This window comes from Macrobrachium nipponense, chromosome 35 (genome assembly GCF_015104395.2).
Source record: "Macrobrachium nipponense isolate FS-2020 chromosome 35, ASM1510439v2, whole genome shotgun sequence".
In the NCBI taxonomy this organism is placed as follows: domain Eukaryota; kingdom Metazoa; phylum Arthropoda; class Malacostraca; order Decapoda; family Palaemonidae; genus Macrobrachium; species Macrobrachium nipponense.
The window spans coordinates 21,648,445-21,668,229 of NC_061096.1; the positions used below are offsets into that span (position 1 = coordinate 21,648,445).

The 19,785-nt window shown below is 35.1% G+C and overlaps 1 protein-coding gene across 13 annotated transcripts in view; it reads right to left on the reverse strand.

Annotated features, from left to right (window-relative positions):
* Nucleotides 1-19,785, reverse strand: part of LOC135208471 (trichohyalin-like) — a 555,144-nt gene that overhangs the window by 136 nt on the left and 535,223 nt on the right. For 6 of the 13 annotated variants that reach the window (XM_064240691.1, XM_064240696.1, XM_064240694.1 and 3 more), the window contains exons 21-25: nucleotides 19,332-19,509; nucleotides 18,929-19,084; nucleotides 12,665-12,801; nucleotides 11,957-12,183; nucleotides 8,566-9,507 (exon numbers count right to left, since the gene is read on the reverse strand). In XM_064240691.1, coding sequence (XP_064096761.1) covers nucleotides 9,378-9,507; nucleotides 11,957-12,183; nucleotides 12,665-12,801; nucleotides 18,929-19,084; nucleotides 19,332-19,509 — 828 coding nt within the window. In that variant the 3' untranslated portion in view covers nucleotides 8,566-9,377. The other 7 variants (XM_064240687.1, XM_064240689.1, XM_064240686.1 and 4 more) reach the window with 6 other exon arrangements.

The window sequence follows — 19,785 nt, forward strand, 5'->3', positions numbered from 1 at the left end:
AATTATGCAGGCACACGCCCTTGAATGAACGACTGTTTATTACTTTATAACTTATAGTATAATTTGGGTTTGAGAGTTTTAACATTATCCTCAGTCTGCACCCATTATATCATACCTTAACGTTTAAAAATCTCCTTTACATCTAAAATGTATGTTCAATAATTCAGCTCCTTTTCCATTTTCGGACATTAGATTCATTTTCCTTAATAAGGAGAGCATTTGGGTTGGGACTCGGTTACATCACGTTTACACTGATTAGTGGAGAGTCTAGAAAATACAAAACTAGGTAGACGTTCCCTTAGGTTTTGAAGATAGTTTATAAAATATCCACAGAAACAGTGAACTAGACTGATAAGTTTCTTTTAAATAAAAAACTGCAGTTTATAAAAATTTTTAACGAAAATCTCAAAAAATCATATTTTGATAATCCTTGACGGTCAGTCCTTCAGAAAAGGAATTCCATTGAGCTTTTTATAGCATTTTTAATACTGAAAGGGGAAAAAACGCATAGGAAAATATTTGTTATTAAGAGAATCTAAGACTATATTTCCATCAAGTCAAACACTTAAAACAATACTGTAATGCATCTTTGTATGTTCTAATCACTTCCTTTTCTTGAAAGTATTTTAAAACACATAAAAAAGGGTAAGATACGAATAAATGAGAGGGGTTAGAAGGTTTGCAGGTCTGGAAACTTCTTATACTTTACACACTTCAAATATAAAACTACAAAACTTTTTTGCAAGTATCACTAAAATAAATACTGCCATCTTCTCTTCACTTCTCTACTTTATCAAAGATCCTCATGCATACGAACACAATCGAGATGCGAGCGTGCAATTTTTTTTGCTTTGCTCTTTCAATCATTTGGCACAATATTTTCTATGCATGGGCTTGACTAGTAGCACCTCTGTACTTAGTAGCTTCTAAAGTGGACGTTTTCACATGAACGAATTTTTGTAACATCGCGAAGAGAGAGCAACTCATGAGTACACCTTCACTATAAAAACCAATACTTAATGATAATTTAATTGCAGAACGGTAGTCGATCCCTATAATAAACGATGAAACTCACTGTTGAGAAAACATTCTCATGGTTGCTTCATTCTCTATGAAAACAGTCTACACAACGGGAAAATCTTAAAAAAAAAGATGTCCACCGGCCTGGGGAGTTCTGGGAATTGCTAGCCTCTACAATGTCATAGTCTTTACCAGTATTCTTTATAATAACTACTGTACTATTCTACTACAAATGTCAAACTAACAGTCTTCTACAGTAACAGGGCAATTTACTTGGTAATTAAAGCTTTCCGTAGATTTTATTAGACAGCACTGATATCTTTTCATTCATACGTATCATAATTACCCAATACACAGTTTATCAAAAAATCTTGCTTGAAAATTTAAAACTACAATCGACGACAGATACTATAGAAAGATATCACAACGTCAAACGTTTATGAAGATTAATATCATAGACACTGATCACAATCGTCATAACCTATTTCTCACTAAATAATATTAAAGAATCATATCACAATATGATAAAATAGGATAAAATAATTAGCAAAATAAGTGTGTTTAAACTGCATTCATGTATCACAAACTGGAAGCCATGAGCATACTCAACAAATGCAAAGCTGCTACTATGACGAGGAAAGTATTTTTCCCGTGGGTGTGAGGGATAATAAACATTAGAAGCTTTTGCATGAAGTCCACTGAGAGTGACAGGATGTTCCTACGAGAGGAACATGCCGCACAACCACCAACTGTTATCTGGAAGACCCTGAGGCTGAAACCTCCCGGCTTTAAAAGACGGAAAAAAAACCTATTGCTTTTTTTAAAATTCTAAAAATTCAAGAGGTGAATTTCAGCCACTCATTTGAGAATTATGTATGAAATGTTTGTCTCAATTTCCCAATGTAATTACTCATGATGACAGGAATAGTTTTATGTTAATCATTTCAAGCATTTTTAATGTCTACACTTACATATTTTGGAAAATTATTTGATATTTTGTAAAATTGAGAACAATTTTCTCTCATAATTCATGAGATAGTTTTTCCTTTACTAATACATATTGCATGACTGCACAGGAATTCTATCTTGTTTGAAGTGTGCAGGTTGTATATTGCAACTAACTGGTGACAACACAGATGGAAAAACCCGAGATATTTCATGCCGAGTCTTTCATAACATATGCAGAGCTTCTGGGGAAGATATGCGGTTTAAAGAATAGTAAATGTATCAGTCCTTAGTAGATCTTTAAGAAAGAACATAAAAGGACCTACATTGAGATTACTAATACGTCTCGTCTGAACTCAACCCAGGCCTGTTAGGTAAATAATGTTATACGTAAGTAAATGCGGAGAGCAAATGCCTCCATATTATCAATCGTGGAATTCATGTCTGTCACCAGATAAGAGTGGGAGAGAGTTGAAAATAGATGAACACAACAAATACAATGTAAATGACACAGTATTACAAAGTCGAATAAACTCCCATTCATATACGTATATATAAAAGTTCTATTTAAAAAACCATGTAAAACATCTAGTGTGAAACAATATGGGAAGGAGCTATTATGAATTTCTTCACTTTTTGCTTGAAATTTGCGTGTGGTTAGATGAATGTATGCAGATACGAAAGGATGACTATACACAAGTAAAAGGAAAATCTAAGAGAATAAATATATATAAAAATATTGAAAATATCCATGAAAAGAGGACAATATTTCAAAATGAACATCTGGTGACGAAAGTCGCAGAAAAGAGATATAGTTTATCTCCATCTTTTGCTCCCTTCCTTTCTCTTTCCTTTGCTAATATAAGGCAAAAAAGTAAGAGGAAGAGAGAAAAGAATGGTTGTTAATGATGATAGATGATGATGATGACGACGAAGACGATGCTGGGCATCTGACCTCATATGGGGCCAGATGTATTTTACAAGGGTATTTCTGGCAGCTAAGATGAGGGCAACTTCTTATCTGTAGCTGAAAAGGAATTTAGAAAAATAAATGAAAATCACGAAACCTAAGAGTGATAATAAATCAGAGTAAATACACTGAGAACCCCCAATCTGAGCATACTATTAAAACATTTTGAGCGTGAATATGCATACGAAAGAAACTTCAGGGAAGAAGTATTACAAAGGAAATATGAATTACTTTTACATACAAAAAAAGCATCAAACTATTTTAGCACAACGTATTTGTATAGAATACTAGAAAAAGTTTACAATGGGGGGAGAGCAGCTGAATCTATATTGTCTTTCATTCAAATTATCTTGGCACGAGGTATTTGGATAGAAAACTAGAAAAAGTTTGCAATTGGGAGAGAGCAGATCAACCTATATTTTCTTTCATACTAATCATACTAATAATGATGACAATAATATAAATCTAGAAATACAGGGAAGGAACATTGTGCCGTGTATCCCATTCTTGTAACATAGAGAAATGCTCCTGGTTGTGACTGATATTACATGCTACACTTGACCACCAATCATTCTTGGTTTGAATCATGAGAATACAAAACCAGGCTGGAACCTGTATCAGAGCAAAAGGTTACAAGACAAGCTGTAAAAGTACTATTTGGGCTAAGATTAAAGAGAACAGAAATTAATTTGGAAAATATCTAAGAGCCGACTGTTGCTTCATGTTGAAAATCCGGTTTTCTGAACTAAAAGACTATTTAATATGTGCAGTCAGTCTTTTAATGATGAATACGTCGGCGTAACCACTGTGCAGAGGAAAATACAGAAACAAATTCTTGTTTCATAGCCCCTTGAGCACTCTCAACAGAAGCTGATGACTCAAAGAAGCTTACAATTGCTTGGCCTAAAATTCACTACGAGTGGTTCTCAGGATATACGTATATACGTGTAATGAACTTTAGTACTGATAAAGAGATCATACTATGCAACAGCCCAAGGCTATAGGATTTAAAATCTGTGGAAGATGGAAAGCAACTAGTCAAGATCACAGTATGATAGAAACAAGGGCCAAAAAGAGTCACCGCATGAAATGTCATATAAATGGCAATAAACCGTTAGTATTTCCTTAGCAAAGAAAGCTCTGATTGGGAGGGAAAACAAAAGCCGATTTTTGCCCTTTATTCGTCAAGCATGATGGCCAACTTAAAGGCAAGAAAGAAGATGGGGTTGAACTCGATTGAAGGAGCAAAAATCCTGGCAGGAGGTTGGAGATTCAAAACAAAGCCATCCTGTTGAAAAGTGAAAGGTGATCACAGTGAGGAATAAGACATAACGGCTTCGATACTAGAGTTGGTTCCAGGTTCTTCAGCCCAAAGAATGAACTTATAAATTACCACAATTATTCCTGAAAAGACGGGCCAGAGGGACCCATAATGTCAGATTGGAAAGAAACTGGATAAAAATGACACCAAATGGCTAAGGATATCAAAATACATTCTTGAAATCCTTGGATAAGGAAGACTGAGATATCTTAAGAGACCTTATGAACAAAGTAATAATATTGCTTTCGTGACTAAGAGGTAAAAGAAGATTTGTTAATGAAATATTGCGGGAACCAAAAAATTTATGAATAAAAATGATGGTCAGAGCCAAAGGGTAGCATATAAAGCAATTGGAGAGCCGAGTGGCAGTGCTGGTAAGCATGAAGATATACCAGTCGGGGATATGGATTGAAATTAGAAACAGATGGCAAGAGCACTTTGAGACAGTTCTTAATAGACCAGTCCCCTCAGAAGATATACAACCTGCTCAGAAAGATTTTAATACAAATATGATATTCAATGAGATATGGGTGACAGGGATAATACCATGAGGTTGGAAGAATGGTGTGATTGTTGAAGTTAACAAAAAAAAAGATTTATGTAGTGTGGTAAATGGAGGGGAATCACTTTGTCACCTGTAGCCTTGAAAATTTCCCAGTAGAGTATTGTTGAATAGGTTGGAGTGGTTGATGGTACTCTGAGGGATGAACAGGCTGGTTTTAAAAGGGGCGAGGTTGCAGTTATCAGATCTTCAGTTGAGCATGCAACAAGCTAATGAAATGCGAACTCTGGGTAAGTCTTGTTGATTTTGAAAAGGCCTTTGATAATATTTCAAGACGGACTATGGACAAAATCACGAGGCATTATGGAATACCAGAAAAGTTTGTGAGGATTATTATCATTTGAAGTTAAGTCTGATGTGATTCAGGGTAGGAGACAAACAGATGCAGTATACTCTGGGGAGAAAATTGGAAACTTCTCTTAGATTATGCTGATGATATAGCTTTGATCACAAAGGGTCCAGAAAAGAAGCAGTTGGATTGTCTAATGAGTTACACAGTATTGTCTAATTGAAAGCATGGTTGTAACGTAAGTGAATAAGTTTAAATATTTAGGTACTTATTTAGATAAGGATGGTTCTCTGAGCTCAGAAATAATGATAAGATTAAAAAAAGGCTCATCAGGAAATGGGAATGCTTAAAAAATTAATGGAAAGATTAAAAATGGCTCACCAGGCAATGGGAATGCTTAAAAATATTTGGAATAATAGCAGTTTCTCTGTGCATACAAAATTCCAAATTTATGAGGTAGGAGTATTTTGATTTATGGGCATGAGTCATGGTACAGTAGTGACTTGGAATAATAAATTTTTAGCATTTGAAAATAAGGCACTTGGAAGAATATTAGGAATTAATTAGAGGGATAGGATATCAAGAAACAGAATTAGAGAAGTAACGGGAGTTCAATCAATTGATGAGTGTGATGTGTGTTGGGGAGATCTTGAGGAGTTAGGCCAGGACCGAATGTGGTGGTGTGAGTCCATTGAAGCTCTATACATCCCTGTGGGTGCCACAGGAAATGATTGATTGTATAAAGGAAGTTACTGTATAGAAGAAAGTAACACTTATTGTGGAAGAAATTGTAAAAGACCACATGAGCAACTTCATTTTGCCAAATAAGGAAATGGAGTTACAAGACGGTGACGAGTACTTGCCATATACAGTGACAAAATGACAAGTGGTTATTAATGACCAATAAATAACATTTTGATAAAAGGTCATCTGTCAAACAGTGCGATAAAGCAACCAGGTTGGGATACCGGTATAATGGTTCTTGCCTATTGTTTTTGTTATACTAGTACCAGCTGTTAAAGACAAGTAAACATGAATGCTAACTTGACTGTTTTCACCCAAAAATCAGTCTGACCAGCTGCTGGAAAAATTCATAAAATATATTTATATTCCATAATAGATATAAACTTAAAATAATGTGTAAACTACGCATGCAAAAAACCAAGACAAAATGATGCAAAGTTTGAAAAAAATATATATATTTAAAATATATCATGTGCATTGGAAATGTTTATTATTATACTTGGGATAGACATTTTGAAAAAGATAAGCAACAGGTTTGTTAAGCAAAAAAACATTATAAAACATATATTTGGCATTTCACAACATTACATAACATTCAGTTGTTGTATCAATAACTAGTGTGAAATGTGGGAAGAATGTTTTAAGAGCATCATCATTTGCACCAAATTCTGTCCATTAGAGATTTCAAAAACTTCATTTGAAAAGAGAATGGAAAAAAAGAAAAAAAAAGAAAAAAATACCACCAAAAAATGAACACATTTAAAGGTCATGTTGTAAGATTGTAGCGTGTTATTCTACAACAATGTATGTCCTACTAATGAAATAGTAATATATGTGTACTACATTCTGGATTTAAAACTGCAATAAAACAGAGAATTTGCCATATGCTGTTCTACTACATAAGATGACAAGTGAAACTTTCTAAAGCATCGCAAGCATAAAAGCACATCATGAGATTTACGATAAAAAGAAAAACAATCACAAAGACCACCCAGTGAAATGGTTTTACAGAAAACTACTTTGCAATATTCATTTGAGAGTTCAAAATTACAAGGAAAGATGGCTGGCATAATATTTGGGGCTTATGTAATTTTAATGTCACAAACACTAGCCATAAAGAGGTACTGGATTTCCTTTCACTAAAGCATGAAGCAAAATGCGTAGAATAAAGTTAAACAGTGAGGTCAAACCTGGCTACAATGTTAGTGACTGAAAAAGCAGTTGTGTAAGGAATATTAATAAATTGTAACCAGATTAAACTGCATTTCCAAACCATGTTTAACAAAAATACTTATTTAAAAACAATCTCTATGAAACTACTGTAAGTGTCCACCTATGAATCTGTATTTAATTCTAATTGTACTGACAACTCCTTTTGCACAGTTGTCTCAAAAGACTGTCAATAAAACTAATCTAGTAGTCTCTTCCTTTGACTGTAGTATACCATATAATATGAAAATAAAAATTCTCATAACAGTTAAAAGCCCACTTTCAAAGTGATAAAGATGTGCAGCAATATGAAGATGAATTTGTACGATTCTTATTAAATAGTTCCACTGTGTAAACTCATTTTAACTCTGGAATACTATTTTCTATCTACCAGATTTGAATACATGCACCTTTGTTTACAAATAAAGTTGGGTGATTTCCAAAGTTCTTGCAGGATTAAAGGGTATTCAGTCAAGAATTACTTACATGCAAAAATGAAGACAAGACCAAGTATGATGCCCATACTACTCTTGTTATAGCAGCAAATAGGAGGATGTTGTCCATACACCATATTGCAGTACAGCACAACAATTGGTGTACTACAACTCGTTTTAAGGTAGTGTGAGAAAATGAGCATAGCTTCTGGAGTGCTTGATTCTCCACCAAGACGAGGATGGTACTGGGGTGTTTATTTTGAAGCTTGAGTTACTTATAACGTTACGGAGAAGAATTTGTAACAGCAGAGTTCATGTTTTTTTTCCTTGATGGAATAAAAGGTTTGGTCCGTGGGAGGGATGAAGCATCCTAGAAGCTATTGAAAAGTTACACTTAAAAAAGGAGTAATGAGTTTGAAATGGAAATTATGGGATTTTACAGTTTATAAGTTAAGGCGACAGTTAAAGGGCAGTACAGAAGACCAGTCTTTTACTTTGATAAAATATTTAATCTTAATGGTTACTGAACCATTTAAATCGTGTATTAGTAAAATTTCCAGTATAACACCTTCAGTACACTTCTCTATTAATTAAAGATTCTCTAGCATGTGAATGTTACTTAAAATTTGGCTTAAAAAATTGCAGTATTTCTTATCTGTAATATTACTAAACTCTTCAACTCCACAAATTTTCATAATCTATGTATACCTTCTTTCAGTGAGGTTCAGGGAGGGTGCAGGTTGCAGGACAGGTATTATTTAGAGACAAAGAAACTTCAAAATGGGAATTTAGAAGGTGAGGTTAGCAGACAAACTGTCTGTGGTTATTGGATTGTTTATGTATATTGATGTGCCTTAAAAGTAATATAGAAGTAAAAAGAACACAGGAGGGATTAAAAACGCAACAAGCAAAAATGACTTGACTACAATAAAAAAAAATGAGAGCCTTACAGGGCGCGCTCCCCCGTCTGCCATTGTCCTTGGTTGCTTTGGAGCTGCTGAACCAGCCACCGCCAAACACCTTTCCCAGGAGGCTTCCGCCACTGACAGGGGTAATACAAACCAAATGTGTTTCTTTCTTTGTTTGTTTCTGCTTTTGTCAAAATTTGGAACAAGCATACAACACTACAAGCTTAGACACTTCAGCTCGTATAAGGGTACCAGTGATGTGGTTAGTGCAAATAAAGTACCTATTTAAATCTTATAGAAAATTTTGTTTTTTTTAAAAAGGCGAATGCATTAAAGACTATAAAAAAAATTATTCACCAAATTCTAGAAGTCCTTTTCTTTATTGCACTTTTCACACAGTTTAAATAAACAGATTTAAAGTAGCAGACAAGAAAACCTTAGTGTTACGAATCTATATTTTGGGTATTGCTTCCAGTAACAGATAATCAAGCAATGATAACGGCAAATAAAATTTACCAAGAATTATGATTACCTAATCATAAGACTTCATTTTTGTGGAATGGCAATGAAAAAAGTAGTCTTTCTATTAAACTTAAGTCAAACCGTCTTACCGTTTGCTAAATGATAAGCGACAAATTAGATGGTTACATTTGCTCAAATGCAAATTAATACCACTAGGGTTCAAAATTAAAACAATAACTTTAATAGTATACATCTGGTATCCATCTACAGCTGAGGGTAAGCATAAAGTAACACACTTGAAACTTAAGGGGGAAAATACTCATAAAAAATGAAAAGGATAAAGTTCTTTCTACACAACACAAAAATTCTTGACAACTAACAAACAAATAAATATTACCCTGATGGAAAGTCCAAAAATCTATACACAACACTTCATGAACTCTGCTGTTAAAAGTTTTAATAGAATAAAATAATTTTCTTGATTCTTTGGTCCCTAAGACAATGAAACATATTCTAAATTTTTTTCTCTTTGTACACATGGAATGTATGTGTGAAAAGACCAATAGTGGTCAAGGCTAAGGCAACGTCTGATGGGAGATATCTGAAGAATAGGAAGAAGAACGCTACGTAGAGGTACGTGATGCTGAGGACCCCAAGAAAAGAAAAAAAAATACTTGTCAACGCTTGGAGGGGGAATTCGTTATTTGCTGACACCCACTGAATGACTTAAGTGTAATTCACTCAGTTTAACAAATTAACACAAGTTTTGGTAATAATAGAGATAAGCAACTTGGTTATTTTAAAAGAATTTCCTTATTCCAAAAAAGGGTCATATTACATGCTACATGGACAATTGGTAAAAATAACATATCTGTATTTTTTTTTTTATAATTCCGGTACAATAAATTACCTTGTGTACACAGTTTCCTGAATAAACGTATATATTCCTCTCTCTCTCTCTCTCTCTCTCTCTCCTCTCACCTCTCTCTCTCTCTCTCTCTCTCTCTCTCTCTCTCTCTCTCTCTCTCTCTCTCCTCGGACCAAAATTTACAAAAGGCTACGATGTACAGCCCCTAATTCTTGAAACCATAATCCATAATCCACCTGTTCCATCATTCATATCTGATTCAATGTTCTTACACACTAATTTCCCATTTATCCTTAGTTTTATACGCTACAAAATTCTGAAATTCTCTCAAGTCCCATATGACAGGGACTCTGGGCAGTTTCTGAATTTTGCCTATCATTTACTACAGCAGAATGTATGGAGGCTTCATTTGCTAACTACAACAGAGGTAATCTAGCAAAATAATAAGAAAGATCAAATACACCTGTTACTCCCTACTTTCAACAAAGCCTATAGAGCTGAAACCTAGAGGATAAAGTGCTGGTGCTTATCTTCAGCAAGGCCACAATTATTTTGCTGTTACCCAAAAAGGTTTCAGCTTACACTACTCTTACAGTAAGTAACCGTAAAACATCCATAAGCCTACATGAGCGAATGAAGAGGCAGCAAACATCAAAAGTACATTCACATGCTATCCCGATAAGATTTAGAGCTGAAGTTTATGTTTTGCAGTATTTAGCATTGATACATCTTACATCTCCAGAGACAATTGGGCACCAGATTCTTACGCCTAATTGCTTTTCCTCTGGAACTCAGCAAAGTGAGTTGAGAATTGAAATGACAAATCTTTCAGACAGCATTTCAGGTTCTACTGTTGGTGTGATATATCCAAAAAAGAAATTTATATAGTGGTGGTGTTGACTGAACGTATACATAATCACTCTTAGTTTTTGTACTGAAACCACTGTGATCTATACTATTTCTATACTAAATCTATCTTATTTCAGTAACAGCTTAAACATATTCGATATACAACAGTTTCGTCTGACATCACTTCCAACAAATAAATGTTATCACTAACTTCTTTAGGACTTAATGTAAGCCAAACTTTTTCAGCTTTCCCTGTCTTTCGTCAGTGCATCTAACTGCCCTTCCTAATGTCCTTTGAATTCAAAATTACAACAGAGTGGTCTGTACTAACCTGATCCTCCCAGCATCATACATCACAAATATTATCCTATACATACCTAACACTGGCATAATTTCCTTTCTGATATTAGAGTATATAACTAATTCTGTTACGCCTACAAACTGTAGAAACAGAAATGAAAGAACTGCACCACTGAATGTATCAACAACCTTATATCTTACCAAATTCCTTCAAGAAATTTATTGATGTACGTATTCCTTAAACATGATATTAGTTAGTTTTATATAAGACTATGTTTTTATTTTACCTGGTAAAAGGTATCAAATATTCTTTTTACAGATGGCTTGAAGCATTATATTAGCACGAAGAAGAAAGTTTTTAAAAGTGAAAATTTAAGAAATGATGAATGAAAAGGTGGATAAGTAATTAGAACTGGATTATTCTCGAACTTGATTATTCTAATGTTAAATGGGATATTCCTTTCTAAAAGATGGTGTCAATCAGGTACCAACAGAGATAAAAGTATAAACATAATCATAAAAAATAATTATAAGTATGTATTAATGAAACCGAGTTTATAGTAGAAAGTAAAAGTACTTGGAGAAATCAAATCATACAAAACTGGAATAAAATCACGAAATAAAGGACTTGAAGAGCAGAGTACAAAAAGCATCGTAAAATATTTTAACAAAAGTAAAATATACTTAAAATGAATAATAAAACTATTGGAACTTAAAAAAACAAATTACTGGACTGGAATACAGGATTTAGGTCGTACAGAAAAAGTAAGCGTGAAAAGGAAAGTGTAAAATATAAGAATTAAAAAGGAAATGACAATGAAGAAAAAAAAAATTCCTTATCACTACCGAGCCAGAAAAAGACCCCAAAAATTTACTTTTTTATTCACCCTCCTGCCTTTCACTTAATTCATTCTGACAGCTGGGAAAAAAAGCAAACCTACCCTACGAAAAATGTGAGTCTCTGTGAATAATTTATAGCAAAAAATATGTGTTGTTAAATGGCCATTCTTAACATTAAAAACCAATGAGGGGCTGAGCCTGATTATAACCCCCCTCATCTGCCCTTTAAACTTACCCAGATTTCTGGGCGTCATCTTGGTTGTCGAGCGAGTCAGACATACTTAGTCTGTCCTGTGAGCTGTTGGACTCGTCTGAACCTGCAAATGAGTACTGAGAGGCTTTGTAGAAGGAGGCAGCTGTTTCGCTGCCGCCCTTAACCTTAATCAACTCCTCCTCCAGGGAACTTATCACTTCCTCTCGGAGTTTCAGGGCTGCTCTGATTGCTTCCAGTTCCTCTCGATACTGAAATGGAGGTATGAATTAAGAATTTCATATCCTGGGATTTCATATATATATACATATATTTTTTTTTTTTGCAGTAAATACACAACACTATTTGTGTTCATGATGAAAGCAATAATATACATGAATCGATTTTACAATTCAAAACATTTCTTCTCCCCTCCCCTTATAACTTTGATGACTATTAAAATTCTTGGGGTGCGGAATGTTAAACTATAAGAAAAAGCTTTCTGTGTCAATTGTTAGTTTGCATTTGCAGGTAAAATAGACAAAAACAAAATTCTTGTCTGTTTTCACCGGATATTTCTAGAGTTAAAGAGAATGTCCATTAATGCTCTTACCTGACTTCATTATGAAAGTTTTTATTGGGTGCTATGTTTTATCTTTTTATATTAAATATAAGGTTGAAAAACAATTGACTTCATACTGCACTCTAAGCATGAATTACATAAAATATAACTTATTCTCATTTAAAACTCACCTGGGTATTTGCACAGGTAGCCTCAAGAAGCTGTTCTCTGAGAGAAGCGTTAACATGTTCTAAATGCTCAGAAACAATAACTCGAGCCTCTTCAACTGCCTGGAATTTTTCAGCTTCCAGCTCCTCCCGAAGGCGTTCTGGAAGTATAAATTAAAAATTACTGACAACATGGTTTATTTTTAACAAAGATATAAACAAGGGAGGATATGAATGAAGCACTGTAAATGCATGTGGTAAGGTTGTGTACTTCAAAACAAATTACTCAGAATGTACTCAGAATGTACTCAGAACCATCTTTGAACCCTTAGCCATATTTGTTATCTCTGAAGACTTAATTACTATGCGCAATAAACGGCTTGACAGATATGTTACTGGTCAACTAGCAAGTTTGTTTAGGAAGTTTATATCACTTGAATGTATCCAGAAGATATGGAACTCTACTCATACTTCTAGTAAAGTTTAGGCTATAACTGAGAATATTTTCTAAGTTTACTGGCCGCCATGACCAGTTCACCATAGTACAGCAAGTAATAGAGAACAAATGCATTTCATTATGCACAACAATAATTCATCCTACAAGAAATGCATCATATTCTTTTCCGTAAGTGCATTACAGCAGTACCAGGCCAGTCTACCTCTATCCAGTTGTGGAGAAGGTTTACTTTTATTACTTTACAGATACCTTGAATTTAAACAGTAATTCCCATACAATAAACAGCAAGACACTTATGTGGCACTTCGAGACATGTCTTTATTCACCCTTCTTAGTATGCTCCCACAATCTGTTGGTAAATTGATTAATGCATAAAAAAACTTGCCCCTGTCTTATGACAACGTATACAAGATTGCTATTATCAACAGAATTATAAAATATAAAGTCCCTCCCATAAAATTTACATACATTTACTGAATATGAGGTATGTAATATCAATTTTGTAAACACTGGGCCAGTATTAAATGAATGTTGAATCTAAAAGTGATATGAAACTCGACTCCAAATAGCTAACTAGTTGCATAGTTGAAAATTCTACTCCTACTCTTTAATATGAGTATATATTCGTAGTACTGTACTTTACTACATAGGCATTCCAAGAAAGACTGTATTGGTGGAGAGGACAGTAGTAAGGCCACATTCTACATTTCTGTAGATGGAATAATGTTCAGCAGTCTGGATGCTAGTAGCCTACTGAGATATTTATCGTCCAGACAAAATTGGTTGCATCATTTCCTTTTCTCCTGCAGTGGTAATTAGGATTATACCATTGTCTACCTGCAAATTCAAGAGAGGCTTTCTTTTAAATGTCATGCTAAACTACATAAATTTTGTGACCTGCAATGCTATTATCTAAGTATGTAATGTACATATTAATCTGGTTGATTCGCCCTTTAACCTTATCTATTTATATTTTTCTGAGCTTGCCTTTTGTAAATAACAGGGCACTAAAATCTTGGAGTGGGTGGGTATGTTTTCTTATTACTTTAAGATTTCCTTACAGGTAGGCAGCAGCGAGTTGGTCAGTTGCTGTGGATGGTATCCTTAGTGAATAAAGACTTATTATGTCTGGAGTTCCACTGCTCTTGGTTCACTGTTATTTTTATTGTACACAAGTGATATGGTTGTTGGCCTAGAAAACAAAATACACTTGGCTAACCAACTTGGACTGTCACTGTAGTCATATGTTTTCCCACCAGATGGTGCTAGAAAGTTAATGTTCTTGTCATATTTCTTCATGACCACCCACTAAGATGTATGGAGGCTGGGTGGGTTTCCACTTTAACAGTAGGTAAGTATCGAAATAATTAATTTTATTATGAAAATTATCTTCATTTGGAGTAAATCTTAGCTAATGTTACAGTTAGCTGACTACCAAATTGAATAAGGATGGTGGGTTATTACAGACAGAGAATCGGTTCACCCAAGCGAACTAAACGTTTTTTTAAAAGGGGAGAAAAAAATTCTCAACATTCCTGCCAGATGTGTGATCCTTACTGTTGAGGAACCTTACATGGAAAAAATTACTATCTCGTAGAGTACTGGCGACTCCTGTGGCCGAGTCGAAAGCCCATAACCGACAGTGCAAAACCAAAGACAATTACCACCATCAGATAAGAAAGTGCACTCCTATACCAAAAGTGTACCTTCATACTCCAAAATTCAACAGCCGGATTTCTAACAGTTCAGGTGTTTGGAATCGTGAAATGTGTAAAAAAAAAAAACGAAGGAATTTTATCCATGGTTAGACTTCATGCAGGAATGATAAACTTGGATGTAAGGTATGTGCTAACATAAGCAATGTGACACTTTTCACTTCTAAGGGTTTATGACTATCAAACGAGTGGCAAACATAGCAAGTATCTTATTATGGAGCAGATCGAAGTACTTGCTTGAAGTCACTCAGAAAAAAAATTTGTTGATCATAAGCTATCAAAAGCTCACACTGCTGCTCTATGAGTTAAAATGTAGCTAGTGATTCTATAAATGCTTTATATCTTAAAGACAACTGTTCAATTTTTCGTTCAGTATATTACTTAGCTCAGAATGACAGACCATACTCTGATCACTTTGCCTTCTTGGAGCTACAAAAAGAAAATGGTGCTGACGGAATCGGATTGCATTCCTACACTAGTGCTAATGGGATAATTTATCAGTCACATAGCCAATACAGGCAGTCCCCGGCTAACAACGAGTTCTGCTTACAACGGTTCGAGGTTACAACACTTTTCAATTATATTCATCAGAAATTATTTCCAGGTTTATGGCGCATGTTCCAGGGTTATGACGCTTACAACACCGATCTAACAGAAGAGATATGACTCCAAAAATGCAAAATAATCAATATTGGAAGTTTTTTTATGAAAAATGCAATAGAAATGCAGTTTACATAGTTTTTAATACACCCAAACATTTAGAGTAAGGTTTTCTTAGGATTTTTGAAGATTTTCCGGCTTACAACAATTTTCGGTTTACGACACGTCTCAAGAACGTAACCCCCGTCATACGCCGGGGACTGCCTGTATGTTTAGCGGATTTCAGGTTGTCAAAACTGGCAACACTGGAGCCAACAAATGTGAGAGACAAACTCCGAACATGAATCCAGGTACAAGAGTCACAGGAAAAAAAAAAAAAGTTAAATTAATATTTCCTAGATAACAATCCCCAATTGTTTTATTAACCTGGTATGTATCCACCCTTGAAGTGAGTTTGGTACAAGCCCGTTGGAGATTTACCACAAAAACTGCCATCAAAACTGAAACTCCAAAGTGCTTATTTGATTGTAATTATACACATTTTGGTCTTAATTCACTCCAAATTGCACTTGAACTATGTTGCGGTTCCTGGTTCCTAAGCGCTCACTCTACAAACACAGTTGCGGGCAGCACACAACTACACTGTTTATGAGGTGCAAAGCTTTATTCCTTAAATTGTTTACCTTACTCATTATTTAGTTTAACTTTACTTTGTTACTTCAAAATGTTTATTTCAATTCATGTCTATTATCCCTTTTTTGCAACCAAAACCCCAAAAATTACAGATATTTCTAAAGTATGTACGAGCAGATGACAGCAAAATTTCATCGTTGCCAATTTAGTGGAACTTCACACTATGCCAATGCATTTACAAAATGTTTCCATGAATTCTAGTTGTCATAATAATGCAATAATGAGAAAATTGCTCTAATATGTATATATGCTACAAATAGATAAGCTAATTTCACTTATTTTCCCCATTTTTTTGTAAGTCTTATACCCAGTTTGGAGGGTAAAGACATACCAATTGGCAACACTGATAAACAATAGGAGCGCACAAACAACACCATAGGTACCGTTCACAGCAAAACTGTTGATATTTCAGTCAGGAATCTAGTCACTTTTTCAACAAGGAATATTTTAAAATTAATAATCATGAATATGTAAAACATTTATGCAATTCATGACCTTATACTGCTGTTTAACTATTTATTTAAATAATTATCTAGTGCACGGTTCTTTCTACTGAAAAATCGTGAGTTTCCTTGGATCCCAGACCAAGGCCAATACAGTAGAGGTCAGACGGAGAAGAGATTATCGGTGACTCACCTTCCAGAGTGGGCCACAATTCACCCCACGCTGACACAACATTCCCACCTGACCCTTTTAAGTGACCCGTGGCCGACAACCACAACTTAGGGTCTTTCTGAAGATGTGCCCCACGAAATTTGTCTCGGCCGTTTCTCTCTCCGACTGACCTATACTATATTGGCCTTGTTCCAGACGGACGTCGTCATTGTGCACGATTGTTGTGAAGAAAGTGCCCCAGCGTCTATGGGTACAAGTGATGTGCAGATTTAGCACATAGAATGGAAAGCTTATTGCCACAGGTGACTCCATAAACATCGAGATGGCGTCAACCTTCTAAATTGTTTGTGTTTTAAGTAAACATTTCGGAAGCGTCATGGATGTATGTTTGAACTGAGCATGGCTCGACTTTCATTAACTTCTGTTTAATCTTAAAATATAACCTTAATTTCTAACTTTGGAGAAAATAATTCGAAGTATTCACAATAAGATTTGGAAAATTTAATTAATCTATCATTCTAACCTTTATCATTAAAAAAGTTGCTTTTCAAAGTGAGGTATGAACACAGTGACAGAACTAAATACATTTCTTAAGAATTATTTAAAATCTTGATAATATTACTACCTGAGAGAGAGAGAGAGAGAGAGAGAGAGAGAGAGAGAGAGAGAGAGAGAGAGATTGTTAGAGGTCATAAAAGAAATGGTCTTAAAGATACAGCAAACCAGTATATAGGTAAGTAAATAAATAAGTAAAGAATAAACATATGAAGAAAGCTGGAGTAGCTGTGTGTTCAAACTGGTATATTTTGTGCAATAAAACAAGGTTTGGTGACTAAATGAGAGAATGGGTATTAAAAAAATCAAACATGTGACCTCTACAGATTTTATCATCAAGATTTTATGAAAAACACCAAGCGACATGGATTATATGTATAAAAACTAAGGGTTCTTTAAGTAATTCAGTGGAGAAACACTGGAGTGTTACTCTTGTGACGTCACAGTATTAGCTCCGCCCCCCCTGCCGAGTTGAGCAGACCTTATTACTTTGACTCTGGTATGAACGATCTCCGCAGTCCGCACCGATTTCAGTCTGAACAAAGATTTTGTCTCGGGAAGACCTTACATGGCATCTTCTCTAGAACAGACGTGCGCGATATCTTTATCGGCAAACAAACCCACACATTGAACGTTTTGTGTATGAAAGACTTACGTCACAAGCCAGCAACCTGGTGACAGATTCCCGCTGAGATCGTTCAGACACGAAGCTCCGCCCACTTTTGCATTCAGACAAGCCCATGCACAATGTTTTTGGGAACGATACAGATAATCGTTCAGTATATGGGGCCCGTAAGTGGCCACCGCCGTAAGTCTCTGAGCTCTCTATAATTCTTCACGGTGAAATTTTCTAGTGCTGCCTGGGATTTTCTCATAAAAGGATTAAACTACTAAAAATTAATTAGACCTTAAATGCATTTTCAGCTATACTTTACATCATAATATTTGCACATGGTCGTTACATCAGATTGAGGTGTAATAGTACTTTGCTGTGGTGAGGTCCTTATCCAGCCACTACAATTTTATAAATAGCGGAAGCTTACGTACAAATCAGTAGGTAAAAGGCTAAAGTTTTAGGTTTTATTTTCTAGTTCCTAGCACTACTCTTTTTTCTGTATTTACCAATGTCAGAAATATGTTTTACGTAACCTGCATAATCTGAACCATTGCTTTCTCTCTCGACTCGTCATAGGGTCCTTCTTCTCTGTTTACATTTTATTTTCCTTTCTCTTTGAGGTTTCTGCCACTCGTTTTAGAACGAAGGTTGCATCATAGTTCAGTACTTTGACCGAGCTGTTATGCAATAATGATAATCTCACCTCCATCAGTATTATGGAAATCCATTTCTCCCTAACTTAGTGCTTAATTCAGAAACCCATTACTCCTCTTCAGCAGATTTAGGTTTCTGTCATGACATAACAAACTACAATAATATTAAAGACTTGTGTTTCTGTACAAACATAGTTTCATACGAGTCACAAATATCCTTCAGTACTACCTAAATTCTTACGTAGCTGAGGGCCTGTGCATAATGGTAACAACAAAAAATAACGTCTTCATCATTCTGTTCTAATGCGAAGTAATTAACGTTCATTTCCTGCTTGATTAGGCGTCTTCTATCTCTGCTATCCTCCTTAAGCTAAGTCTCCTTACCCATACTACTCCTGTGTTGTTCACAAAGGTGTTCCACTTCGTCATTGTGAGACTTCTCCAGCTGCCTTCTATCATCTTCACCCGAAACCTGGGAGGTGACAGCAAGCCGGGCCTCGAGATCTGTTACTTGTTCCTTGAAGTCCTGTTTTAGGCGTTCTGCAAAATTTCATGAAATAGTTTTATACTCACACAAAAACAAAGCAATGCATGGAATATAATTTCATATTTGGTCAACACAATGACTGCAGTTTTCTTTTTTTCAAATCTCAAATTGCTTCTAGCAATCTATTTAAAATTAAGTTTTGCAACGATGTATATGGGTTTTTTGACCACCATGAACTCTTGTTTTACAAAGTCTCTCTCTCTCTCTCTCTCTCTCTCTCTCTCTCTCTCTCTCTCTCACCCATTTCTTCGGTGTGCTTCTCCTGAAGGCGTTCCTGTTGTGTCCAGTTCTTTTCGTCCAACTTTTGTAACTTCCTTCTGAGTTCCCACACGTCCCTGTCGGCGTTGGTTCTGAGGTTTTCCATCTCTTTGTGGTAATAAGCGTCCTTGTCCGTCAGGCTGTCTTTTAGCGTCGAGATCTGGTGGGTTTTGGAATGAAGGATCTTTGAACACTTCTTTTGATTTAAAAGCAATAAAAATTTAAAATTCGATAACACTTAAAACACGAAAAAGTCTTTCACCAAGTTTTATTTCGCTTCAAAAGGTGAAGAAGTAGCTTATGCAAAATTAACCTCTGCGAAATATTGTGGATTCGGAACGTATGATTCCTTTTTTGAGGATTTAGATAAGTAATAAAGAAGGAAAACAACTCCATAATAACATGAGCATAAATTCAGATTCTCGAATTTTACCCT